Source organism: Panulirus ornatus, chromosome 35 (assembly GCF_036320965.1).
Source record: "Panulirus ornatus isolate Po-2019 chromosome 35, ASM3632096v1, whole genome shotgun sequence".
Taxonomy (NCBI): Eukaryota; Metazoa; Arthropoda; class Malacostraca; order Decapoda; family Palinuridae; genus Panulirus; species Panulirus ornatus.
Genome location: NC_092258.1, coordinates 215764 through 229688, shown reverse-complemented (window position 1 = coordinate 229688; position 13925 = coordinate 215764). Strand labels below are relative to the sequence as shown.

The window sequence follows — 13925 nt, the reverse complement described above, 5'->3', positions numbered from 1 at the left end:
ATATACAGACATTGCATACATACACATGTACCTATTCATGCTTGCCTTCATCCATTCTCGTCCCTACCCCACAGGAAAACAGCATTGCTATTCTCTGCTTCAGCAGGGCAACGCCAGGAATACAGGCAAAAAGGCCACATTCATTCACACTCAGTTTCTAGCTGTCATGTGTAATGCACCGAAACTACTGCTCCCTATCCACATCCAGGCCCCAAAAACATTTCCATGGGTTACCCCCAGACGCTTCACATGCCCTGGTTCAGTCCATTGACAGCACGTCGACTCCAGTATGCCACATAGTTCCAATTCACTCTATTCCTTGCACGACTTTCACCCTCCTGTATGTTCAGGCCCCGATCGCTCAAAATCTTTTTCACTCCATCCCTCCACCTCCAATTTGGTCTCCCGCTTTTCCTTGTTCCCTCCGTCTGACGCATATATCCTCTTTGTCAATGTTTCCTCACTCATTCTCTCCATATGTCCAAAACATTTCAACACACCCTCTTCTGCTCTCTCAACCATACTCTTTTTATTTCCACACTTCTCTTTTACCCTTATATTACTTACTCGATCAAACCACCCCACACAACATATTGTCCTCAAACATTTCATTTCCATCACATCCACCCTCTTCCGTACAACTCTATCTATAGACCATGCCTCGCAACCATATAACATTGTTGGAACTACTGTTTCTTCAAACTTACCCATTTTTGCTCTCCGAGATAACGTTCTCTCCCTCCACACATTCTTCATCGCTCCCAGAATCTTCGTCCCCTCCGCCACCCTGTAACTCGCTTCCGCTTCCATGGTTCCATTCGCTGCTAAGTCTATTCCCAGGTATCCAAAACACTTCACGTCCTCCAATTTTTCTCCGTTCAAACTTACATCCCAATTAACTTGTCCCTCGATCCTACTGATCACAATAACCTTGCTTTTATTCACATTTACTCTCAACTTTCTCCTTTCACACTTTTTTCCAAACTCGGTCACCAATTTATTCAGTTTCTCACACGAATCAGCCACTAGAGCCGTATAATCGGCAAACAACAACTGACCCTCTTATCCACAACAGAGTGCATACTTGTCCTTCTCTCCAAAACTCTTGCATCTACCTCCCTAACCACCCCATCCATAAACAAATCAAACAACCATGAGGACATCGCACTCCCCTGCCGCAGACCGATATTCACTGGGAATCAATCACTCTCCTCTCTTCCTACTCGTACGCATGCTTACATCCTTGGTAAAACTTTTCACTGCTTCTAGCAACTTACCTCCCACACCATATACTTTTAAAACCTTCCACAAAGCATCCCTATCAAATCCTGTCATATGCCTTCTCCAGATCCATGAATGCTACATATGCATACGTTTGTTTTTCTAAGTATTTTTCACACACTTTCTTCAAAGTAGACACTTGATCCACACATCCTCTACCACTTCGGAAACCACACTGCTCTTCCCCAATCTGATGCTCTGTACATGCCTTCACCCTCTTAGTCAATACCCTCCCATATAATTTCTCAGGAATACTCAACAAACTTACACCTCTGTAGTTTGAGCAATCACTTTTATCCCCTTTGCCTTTGTACAATGGCACTGTCAATGCTTTCCGCTAATCCTCAGGCACTTCACTATTGTCCATACATACAATGAATATCCTTACCAACCAATCAACAACTCAGTCACCCCCTTTATAATCAGTTCCACTGCATTACCATCCAAACACGCAACCTTGCCGGCTTTCATCTTCCGCGAAGCTTTCACTACCTCTTCTCTCTTCACCAAATCATTCTCCCTGACCCTCTGCCTTCGTGCACCACCCCGACCAAAACACCCTATATCTGCCACTCTGTCATCAAACACATTCAACAAACCTTCAAAATACTCACTTCATCTCCTCACTCCATCACTATTGTTATCACTTCCCCACTTGCTCCCGTCACTGATGTTTCCATTTGTTATCTTGTCTTACGCAAGTTTTTTACCTCCTTCCAAAGCATCTTTTTATTCTCCCTAAAATTTATTGATACTCTCTCACCCTAAGTCTTGGGAGTAAAGTCAGTGGTTGGTGAAAGGACAAGAGCTAAGGAAGGAGTAGCAATACTCCTGAAGCAGGTGTTGTGGGAGTATGTGAGAGTGTAAGAAAGTAAATTCTTGATTGATGTGGGTAAAACTGAAAGTGGATGGAGAGAGATGGGTGGTTATTAGTGCCTATGCACCTGGGCATGAGAAGAAAGATCATGAGAAGCAAGTGTTTTGGGAGCAGTCGAATGAATGTATTAGCAGCTTGGATGCACGAGAACGAGTTTTAGTGATAGGTGATTTAAATGTGAAGGTAAGGGATGCGGCAGTTGAGGGTATAATTGGTGCACATGGGGTGTTCAGTGTTGTGAATGGAAATAGTGAAGAGCTTGTGGATTTGTGCGCTGAAAAAAGACTGGTGATTTGGAATACCTGGTTAGAAAAGAGAGAGATACATAAGTATACGTATGTGAGCAGGAGAGATGGTCTATGTATGTGAGTAGGAGAGATGGTCAAAGGGCATTATTGGACTACATGCTAATTGATAGGCGTATAAAAGAGAGACTTTTGGAAGTTAATGTGCTGAGAGGGGCAGCTAGAGGGATGTCTGATCACTATCTTGTGGAGGCGAAGGTGAAGATTTGTAGAGGCTTTCAGAAAAGAAGAGAGAATGTTTGGGAGAAGAAAGTGGTTAGATTAAGTAAGCTTGGAAAGGAGACTTGGTAGGAAGTACCAGGAAAAATTGAATTCAGAATGGCAAAAGGTGAGAGCAGATGATGAGGAGAGTGAGTGAGGAATAGGATGTATTTAGGGAAGCAGTGACGGCTTGCGCAAAAGATGCCTGTGCTATGAGAAAGGTAGGAGGTGGGTAGATTAGTGAGAGGTGGGCGTTTGGACGATATTTGCAGGGAAGTAGTGCAAATTACTGGGAGATGTATTAAAGAAAGCGGGAAGATGTCAAAAGAAAGGTGCAAGAGTTGAAAAGGAGGGGGGGGGGGGGATGCTTTTTCGTTTGTGGCGGGGTGGCGACGAAAATGGATGGAACCATGGAAGCAGAAATGAGTCATGATTGGAGATCGGGCAAAGGTTGTGGAAGTACTGAAGAATATGTGGAAAGAGAAAACATTATGGGGGGGGGGGGTGTTAAGATGAGTATGTTTGAAGAAATAGTGGTCCCATTAATATCATATGAATGCAAGACATGGGCTATAGATAATACTCAGCGGAGGGCTTTGGATATGCTGGAAGTGAAATGTTTTTAGGACAATATGTGGCGTCCGGTGGTTTGATCAAGCAAGTAATGAAATGGTAAGACAAAGGTGGAGAAACTAACCTCCTCCCTCAAAATCCATTTCCCACAGCATCCTTTTCCGATTCACTCATTTCCACCCCTCCTACCGGTCCCTCTCTTGCAAAAGTTTTCTGCAGTATAACGAACTCCACTTCCTCTAATTTTTCTCTTTGTGCTGTTCAGTCGTCTCTGTTGCTCTCACCATTGTTTATTCTATGTTGCAGCACGGACCGGATTGGACCCAGCGTGCGGGCAGTGGCCAGTAGTTTTGAGGCGGATACTGGATCCATGGCCTCGGTATGTAGCCCTCGAGGGTCCCTTTTTAATGTACACCTGCTGTCAGTCTCATTGAGGGTCTTCTGAGGATAAGCCAAGGTATCCTTGGAGGAATTATTGGGCGTCTATAGGTAGTGGTACTCCAAAGTGGTTGTGTTAAGAGAGTTTGACTGACGGAGAGGCTGTGCATGTGTCGAATGCTGCCTTAGGAAGAGGTAGGGTGGAGGTGTAGGCATGTATGTGTCGAGTAGCTGCTTTGGAAAGGAATTTGGTGTAGGTGTAACTGGTATGCATGCGTCAAGTTGCTGCCTTGGGAAGGGATTGAGTAGAGGTGAGGGTGTACATGTGTCGGGTGGCTCTATTGGAAAGAGGTTGGGTGGAGGTGAAGATGTGCCTATGTCGAGTGGCTGTCTTGGGAAGGGGTTGAAGGAGATAAGGTTTTGCATGTGTCGAGTGGCTGCCTTAGGAAGGGGTTGTGTGGAGGTGAAGGTGTGCATGTGTCGAGTGGCTACCTTGGGAAAGGGTTGGGTGGAGATGAGGGTATACATGGTGAAGTGTTTGTGCCTTGCACGAAAATGAATCATTAGTAAAAGCTAACGAGGTGAGTTTCATGACGCCTGTTTGAAAGAGCTTTAGCTCGTCTCAGTGCTTCAAGGAAGAGTATACTTCATCATTTGACATTTCATTAGTTTGCTTGGTAAGGTTTTGATTACACAAAATTTCACTGTTGCGACGGAAAAGATTTACGAATAGAACAGTTTTTATTTAAATGCAATGATATGAAGCGTAATATCAGGGTTATAAGTTCCACAATATTTGCATTTTCAATCTATGAATTCTATTTTTTCATTTATCTAGAATCACCTTAGGATCACTTTTTTTCAGAAAGGGTCCTCGACTTACCTGGAATCTCTTCCCAAAGGCTCCTATAGACAAAAGCTGCGCTAATATCAGCAGCAAGAAAATGTGCACTGCTTTGGATTTATTAGTTCTTGAACACGAATGTACTCCTAGTGATACAGCCTTGTCAAAGTGGAGGTTTTACTCGCAGTGTAAGATCGGGCAGGCGTAGTCCAATAACACCATTTTACTGATTTGATTCGTAAGACACAAAAAGAGCAAGTCGTCTTTTCAATTTCATAAACGGCTTTGTTCTTGATTAAAAAGAGATAAGTTAAAGTAAAAGATTAAAAGTAAAGAATTCTTTGTTATATTCTCACAGACTGGATAAAGAGTCTGACTTAGCTTTCGATGGATCTGTTTGAAGAATTCACTCTGGCCACGCGCTACAGCAGGGCTTGCTGTCTTGTACCTGAGAGTAAATTGTTTATGATTACCTTTTCAGGTACTGTGATTCAAAAGTGGAATTATCAAATAGTGCAAATGAGTAAATTCAAGTAAGCAGGAAAATCGCCTAAATGATAAGACTTGAGACTGACCTGAAGGATCTTTGACAGTGATATCAAGATCGAAAGGAAATATAGATGGTTAGGGGAAAGGAGGAAGGATGAAAGGGGAGAGCAACAGAAAAAGGTGGAGAGAGTGGAGGGTTGCGTAGAGGGAAGAAAATAGAGGTTAGGGCTATGGAGAGATGACCTGGGATAATGGAGGCCACCAAACCATCTTAACTACTAGTAGTTCTCCACCTAGCAGCACAGGTAGTCCACCAGCACGTACTATTTCATTTCAACCTTAATTTAGCGTTTGCTCAAAACCTTTATTACCCAATGATTTCTTCGACGATACTTTCCATCGCGACTCGTGTAATCCTCGCAATTTTAAACCACCTCTCATAAAAAGGGAGTACGCTAGCTACGATTTTCTGACAGGAAGGCACCTTCGCCTACGTTAGTTATTCTTCACAACGTAGAATAGAGGTCATAAAGATCACAGTAAAATGCTTATATGACTACAGTGATTCGGGATTCCTTGCCTGAAAGACTGTCTCACTAGTACTTTCAGACAACAGATACACCTAAGTTGACAAAATCTGTACATTGCAAGCACAAAGTCGTATGCTAGTTTGTACAGCCACATCTTCATCACATTTTTGCAAGAATTATGCTCTCCAATTTGGTCCTTTCGGAGGTTTATCATGATTACAAAGATACGTAGGAGAATATAGCTTAGAGATCAATGGATCAGCAATACTGAAGCTTCCGAATACGATGGTCTTTCACATAAAACTAAATCACTTTGACAAGACTAGAAAGTGTTACATCACAGATGTCGAGCAGTAGGGCACATATAAAGTGTGTTACATCACAGATGTCGAGCTGTAGGGCACGTATAAAGAGATGCCACATTGAAATGATGCCCCACTAATATGTGCATTTTGTGCATGAGGTATGGAGCCTACAACAACAATCAAAGCAAAATGAATATATAGGAATGCGATGTTGGAGATTGTGGTGAGATGATGAATGCTGAGTTTGCGGAGGCAGCGGAATTGAAGGGATGTAGGTAAAAGTAAGTGAAGAGAGTGTTGAATTAGAGGATCTACTGAAGATTAATTATGTGGAGAAGCCACTGCATTTAGGACAATTATGAATATGGAATTTTATGTTAGAGGAGACGATAATTCAGATGCTGAGATAGGGAAGGTGTCTGGCCGAAAGAGAAGCTGGCGTGAAGTACTGCTCAGATAGAGGACGTTAAGCTTAACGAACTAGGATGCTGAAGGGAGTAATGCTTTGCGAATATCTGAAAGGACAAGTATGTACACTTGTAAGTTCATCTTATCTGAGGTGTGTATACAAGGAAATTAGTAAGTTTGTGCATTTGTGACGACTCCGATGTTGAGTAAAGCTGTTCCAGTACAAGTGCGGTTGTATGTATGTGACTATTTTTTTTTTATTCAGAGTCTCGTATATTTCATGTGTATTCAGTTAATTGAGGTGAATCTTTTGAAGAGATCTTACAAAATGATTGATACAGATATTAAGATTTTACAAGCAACAAGTTCTTTTCCATTACTTTTAGTCGTATGACTTCACATCCAAGCTATCACGTCTTGCAATTGAATTTACTATTCATTAAACCCATATCTAATCTGTTCTCTAAGCTCCGGACTATTATATTCAATGTTAGTGGCAGTAGACAACAAAGCATTCAACACTGTCCCTCAACACCTCATAAAAAAGATAAATAACAACACTCACCACAGTAAAAATAGAAAGTGGTTGGCCAGTTTCATAGCCAGCCACCATGGCAGTTTCTCACAAAGGCCTTACTTCTAATACATTTTAATTTTACAATGGAGCTTCCTAGGAGCTTTTCTCCAACAATTTCCATGATCTTCCAGCACGAATTCGCGTCACTTCCAACAAACAATAACATGAAGGTCCTTTCATTTACAGACGACCTATCAATCACATAACACCCAGACACCACGGTTGCAGCAACAAGCATGTAGCTCTGCATTACGCAATTTCAATAATGGCTCACCTAGAACAGAATATCTGCATAACTACAGTAGTGTTCAACCACTATTAACCACAGATAGGCAAGAATCTAACTTACACTTTCCAGTCATTTTGAATGAACAATCGCTCCCACTATACAAAACATCAACCATCCGAGGAACCACATATGACAACTCATGACATTAATTCCCGCGTCAAAAACAACAATATGACACCAACTCACAATCTAATGTCCTCGGAACAATAACTGGCACCAGCTTTGGACAAGAAAAAATTGCCTTCACCTCTTTTATATACAATTCATCTGCTCCACTCTAAACTACACTTCACCTGCGTTGTCTTCGCCCTTCTCAAAACCAAATATAACAAGATTGCAAACCACACAAAACAGTGCACGGAGAACAATGACTGGCTGACTAGAAATCACAAACACTCAACACCTACACATCAAACAAAGATCCTCCCAACACAATCCCACCTCAACATGACCAATTCTATGCAATAATTACATTAGATCCCACCCCCAAGTGCAAATATAAGCTTCCCTCTGCCTTTCACCTCACCAAGTTCAACTTACAAGTTCTTCTACTCCAAGCAATATAACACATATACAGTGAAATAACCTAACAAGCACAAAACAACTGCCCTCCTAACTTAGTTTTGAATTCTACCCCACCAAACATACACATATCAAAAGCCTACACTCGCCAGAAAATTCTGGGGGCTGTGTTTAAAGAATACCTTGTAAAAACTGTAATATGTCTTATGTTGGGCAGATTGGTAAAACTTTTTATGTTGGACTTAAGCAATATGAATATAGTATAAGAACAGGATAAGAATCAAATGCTTTATCTAATCATGTTAAGAATTATGACCATTGTATTGACTGGAGTAACGCTAATTGTTAACTTTAACTACTTTACCACGAAATATATCATTGTATCTTCTATTACTAAATACACAAAGAATTGTAACAACACTGATGTTAGTGAAGGTCTATACAAACTGGATAGCTTTGAAGTCGGCAAAATTTGTAAACGGATACCTTTTTGTATACAAAATAAGAATCTTAGGCAACACCAACCCGATCATCATCATCCAGTAACGCTCGTTTACCAATGGCGTCTTAGCTACGTCTCATCCTAGTACATCAACTTTGTCTTTCAATATGTAATAAACTTTTTAGAGATTTAACACTATAGTTTAATGTTGATGACAACATGCAAATGTTTATATTGACATGTCACAGAAACGCGTGAAAGGAATGTCACATAGTATTGTGACGTACATACAAGACCGACTCACAGTCCAAACTTTCGGCTGAAAACACACACGACAACACACAGGAACACAAGACACGCACGCAAACATGAAAGCCATGCGCCAGAACGTTCACAAGAAACAATTCATACTACAGCAAACTTTACAATGCTTCTACCAAGCCAGATATCCCAACATTCTACCACAGTGTCATTATCAGAACCCTTGTATCCATCTTACAGAAGGCTTGTGAAGCTTCCCCGGAGGAGCCCTAACATTAAAGGGCCTCTAGCGACTCCAGGTGTGAAGCCTCTGCTTCAGTCCACTGGTCATTTCTTGTTGGTTTTAAGCTTTCATCTTCGTGGGATTAGATGATAGTTATGTGAACTAATTTAATTTTGGAAGACGTGGCCACGCATGTTTATGTGAAGTCTGTACACTGCTCTACGCTTCAATCATATCGATAATTATGGGAGATGATATTGCCATAATTATAATCCATATTTTCCTTAAGATATTTTTGTGTTTAGCGCTTAGTTCAGGCCTTTTCTAACCCAAGTAACCCTCTAGGCATAAAGGATGTTTGTTGTGATGTAACGCTACCACACGTAATATGGAGGTCAGATTTCTGTTCTCCTGACAGCCTGTCCCGGCGCTGTGTTCCTGGTGGTGGACGGAAATCTGGCACTGTCTGGGATAACTGGAGGAAGGGGTACAAAACAGTTATTCTCTGGCACGATTTCTTTTTTTTAAACAGGATATATTAGTTCTGGGTACTCTTGACCTTATTTGTTTCAAGATACTTTTTTCTTTATGCTTTTATTGATTTCATACTATTCGCCATTTCCTGCATTAGCGAGGTATCGCCAAGAACAGAGGAATGAACCTTTGAGGGAATATCCTAACTTGCCCCCTTCTCTATTCCTTTTTTTGGAAAATTAAAGAATGAGAGGGGAGGATTTCCAGCCCCCTGCTCCCATTATTGATATATACCTAAATATGAATGTCAATGATTTCATGCTTTAACGGAGCATAAGCATATTCATCTTTTAAAATGAATCTAATTGTCACAAGGTTTTCATGACTATCAGATGTTACCCGCTGCTTCACTTGGAGGAAAAAGTTGCAGCTTTGAACGCTACATGTTACAACGTTCCGTGTAGATCTTCGGAACATCAGGGAGGACCTTTGCTCTACGTGCTTGATAAGATATATCAAAAGACAAGGTTATATCGATTTCCGGTCATTTCTAGTAAACTGTTAATGATCGTCAGTATGTATGTATGTATGTACGGCATATATCACGTTCACTTTATTTTCGACGGTCTTCAGCAGCAAATCCTTCACTTCTGTGTTCCAGATATATCCGATAACACGCAGCTTTCCGTATCCCAGATATGTCCGATATACCTCAACCTTCCGTGTCTCAGATACATGAGACATATTCCACCCTCAAGCACCTTAGATTCGTCAGATACATTCCACTGAGCTCAACTTTGAGACGCGAGCGAGGAACTTGTGTCCGTCTTTGATTTTTTCCCAACATATTCGTAAATCAGTTATCCAGCGATATCATTCTTACGTTGTATTTCAGCAAACACTTTTTTTCGAATATATGAAAACTTCCTTGCGTTATATGGATTCCGGGATTTCTGTGCGATACTTGGCAGTGTAGTGTATCAATAGAACAGATAATTTGTCTTATTACCTATCAATGTATCTTCACGTGTGTCCTACATAGCAGGAAAGTCTTTGTATGTACCGAGTCTGTGGGAAGTGTCCGTGTGTGCAATACCTTCCAGCGCCCTGGAAAGACGGTCCCTGTGATACGGTAAGTCTGGCCTTTGGTTTTCTTATAACATTTCATCACGGAAGGTCTGACACCACCACCACTTGATCGCAAGTACCGCTGCTCTGCCATCGAATTTACCACGTAACTCACTTCATAACCCTATCAGTCCTAATAATCAATGTTACACTATCATAGTAATCTCGTTTCTGCCATTATTTCGGTTCACAGTCATATTACCTTTACAATCCAATACTCAACACAAAAACATGTTGCACTTCCATAAAGTGCTACCATTATCACTTTTGCGCTATTTCAACCACTGCACTATCACGCTTTTCTCAACATCGCCACCACTTTTGTAGTCATCTTCGCAAGACAACCCTATCATCGCCACTACACTTTCATCATCGGCATCACGTATCACCACTATACTCCTTTCGGTATATTACCACTCTCATGTCAAGAAGAGCTCAATCACCCGATACTATCACTATGATCGATACTACACACCATCTCCACACTTATCACCGTATCACTCTCCTATCGTGGGCACCACACAGCATCACCATACTGCTACCACTAAGCTAATATTGCCATCACAACATATTCCCATCATTACATCATCGTAATATTTCTAATAACACGCCTTCAGCAATAACATCACTCAGTTGTCACCATCACTTACCATCATAAACACACAATCATCATTATCAAAAATACTACACCATCGTGACTACTGTCACCTTAGGCACAAAAATGTAACCGTAATGACATCAGCATCTCTTAAGTATTACTATCAACATCTTTGTATTGGAAAATCATTACACACCAGTGCCAATCTATTGTCACCACCAATATCACCACGACCATCGTAATGATCTCGGTATCACTATTGATACCACTAATGTCACACTACCAAAACCTCAATACAAGTAAGTTGAACGGTTGCTCTTTTGTGCTAATACGGAACCAAAGTGATGAGTTGGAGGTAAGGAATTATAATAAGAGGGTCAGGGCAGTTGCTGTAAGGTAAGATGATGTACTCAGGCTTGGCAAGAGTCCCATGGAGGTGGCTATGAAGCAGGTGTGCCGGGAGTCTCATAAAAGAAGTGCATCGTTGCAGCTACATGAGAAGTAGCGTACGAAGGTCCCGAGGTTGAGCAGAAGAAAGGAAGTGGAGCTACTGAGTTCATGTGGCTTTGCTTTCATCGCAACATATGGGAAACAGTTGACGTTTCGTAGTTCGAAGAATATGTGGCAGTTGCTGAGTAGCTGCTGCCGGAGAAGAGGTGTAGCCGAAGTTCTATAAAAACTACGGCAGAAGATAATACGACCATGTTCCATGGAGTCATTATCGGCAGAAAAGGATGACAGATTCACCCTAGGTTATCATTGACGATTAAGTCGCCCCACAGGTTCCATGTGGGCCTTGAGCCGTATGGTAGAAATTCTCAGATTGCAGGAGCGCATTGGTGTCCAAGAACTAATGTGCTGAATTATATGGTGACGATAGCCCAAACAAAGGGTATCTAAAGGACAAGGAAAGAGGGCGTAGCTGCTAAGTCCATTATGGTGGGCCCTTGGAGCATTATGGGCTTCCTTTAGAGAAGATAAAAACAGTGTACCTGCACTGGGTATCTAGCGGTCTTGTAAGATCACACGAGGTAACTGTCAGTCATTGATAAGTTAATTTCACTGGATCATCATTTCGTTAGGTCGCTGTCAGAGAGTAAGACGAGCGTAGTGACAGTTGATAACGTCGCTACATTACTTATGCCACACTACCAGCACCACAATCACATTAGTATTGCCGCTAACGCCCTCATCACCACAAGCACAACAACTGCATAAGAGCCTTCCCCATCCAATAACCTCTCCTCACCGCCACCATTCTGACCACGACGGGTGTTAGTTCCATCACTTACCCATCATCACTGTTCCCACCATAAGCAGGACCTCACCAGGGGCGCCCAACACGGCACAGCGGCTAACAACAACAATGCTGCCGTGATCCCATCTGTTGTTGTTACTCATCCGGACGTGACCTCATTTCTCATTCCTTTGAAAATGATTTGTTGTTTGTTTGTTCCCAGTGACAAAAGTGATACACTTCTACCGATACATGGTCTACACTCTTATCAATTCATCCATCTCCATGGACAATGCAACATCTCCCGGACAATACAGCACCTCCTGCACAGTACAGTATCTCCCGAACAATACAAAATCTCTTTCAACGACACACATCCCCTGGCAATACATCACCCTGTACATTGCAGTATCTCAGTGCAAAGACAGTGCAACCCAGACAGAATGACATATCACCCCGGAAAATTAGATATGTTTTGTAGAATGTAACAACACCCCGGGCTATACAACATATCCTAGACAAAGTATCATCTACTTGTTTCCGTGCCAAATATCCCTTCTTGAAAATGCAGAACCATTCTCGTGACAGCACAACTCTCCCTGGACAACACATTCCTAGGCTAACACAACCTCTTTGTGCTTTGTAAAACAGAGAAAATAACTTGTAGATTATCAACTGCCCTGCCTGGTGCAGGCAAGACTTGTGGCGCTGCTCACCACAGTCTGTACGTGCAACTTTGACTCCGGAACGCGAGTTACTGTTTCTGCCAATACATGCATGACCAACTGCCCCTTCAACTCCACCTTTAATCTCCGCTCTCGCTCTCCTTCCGGTACCCACTCTCCTTCTCGCATTACTCTTCAATGCACTCAACCATGTCTCGCACTTTCTTAACAGTGATTCCCGCCGTGACCCTCTCACTCACTGTCTCCTTCCTCATTCACTCAACTAGCTGTAACGCTTGTTTTATCATTTTCTTCTTTCTTCCTACGTTACAGTCTTTTGACTCCATTATGCCTTCATATTTTGTTTTCAATTCCCAATTTGTCTTTCCTGTTTGGGTCAGGGGTATTGGTGGAGGGTGTGGGCCAGTGAAGGTGGTGGAGGGTGTGGGCCAGTGGAGGTGTACTACTAACTGCATCTTTTCATATTTAATAATCTTCCTTTCAGAAAACGTTAGACAGACCTGCTCGATTACAGAAGCGGTGATAAGGAGTGGCGCAAAGGTACCACTGAGGCATGTTATTCCTGCCTGTGAAATAATCTACAAATAATTTTCTAGAAAAAGCGATTCATTCACTAAAATACTTTTACATGTAGTAATAGCTGTAGATAAAATACTTGTTTTGTTTAATAATAATCTAAGTTGTAGTTTATAATGCTGTTTTCATGTCTGCTAGAAAGGAAGTTATTTTGCTAGAATATGCTAAACTATGCTTTCATTATATGTCAAAAACAGAAACGTTCTGCATGTCCCTAATCGCAAGTGTGAAGTGTTCTACCTAGCAAAACCATGACATAATGGCTAGTAGAACAAGGGGAAACAAAATATTCTTAAACAGTTAAGTCTCTGTTTTTCCATGTTATCCACTGATGTCATTAACGTATGTAATATGACACAGTTATGGTGAGTCGAGGCTGTAATTCAGCCCAGGGTTCATCTGTAATAGTCTTAGTTAATCCATTGATTACTTTATCTCTTCATAAGACTATGGTGCATATCCCTGTCACTATCATATGGGTATAATTCTCTGCGTTTGATTCCAGGTTTCATGCCCTTCATCGGTATATCATTTTCACTTTTACTGTTTAGCAGCTTTATGAATGGCTGATTACTTACACTCTGCTATACTTCTTTCCATAAAAAAGCCATAAAATTTACGATTTTTTATGGTTAATCTTTTCCTGAACGTTTGTAGTTGGGTTTACTATTTCTGCCATTACTCTACCTTACGAGTTACTACAGTGAAAATTGGTGGTTCC

At 41.6% G+C, this 13925-nt stretch overlaps 1 protein-coding gene across 21 annotated transcripts in view; it reads left to right on the top strand.

The window, feature by feature from the left end:
• The window catches only part of LOC139760042 (uncharacterized), a 174099-nt gene that overhangs the window by 153132 nt on the left and 7042 nt on the right, over window positions 1–13925 (top strand). For 17 of the 21 annotated variants that reach the window (XM_071682784.1, XM_071682797.1, XM_071682792.1 and 14 more), the window contains one exon: window positions 3544–3616. In XM_071682784.1, coding sequence (XP_071538885.1) covers window positions 3544–3616 — 73 coding nt within the window. Of the gene's footprint in view, window positions 1–3543; window positions 3617–8522; window positions 8582–13112; window positions 13180–13925 lie in introns of all 21 variants that reach the window. The other 4 variants (XM_071682798.1, XM_071682785.1, XM_071682787.1 and 1 more) reach the window with 3 other exon arrangements.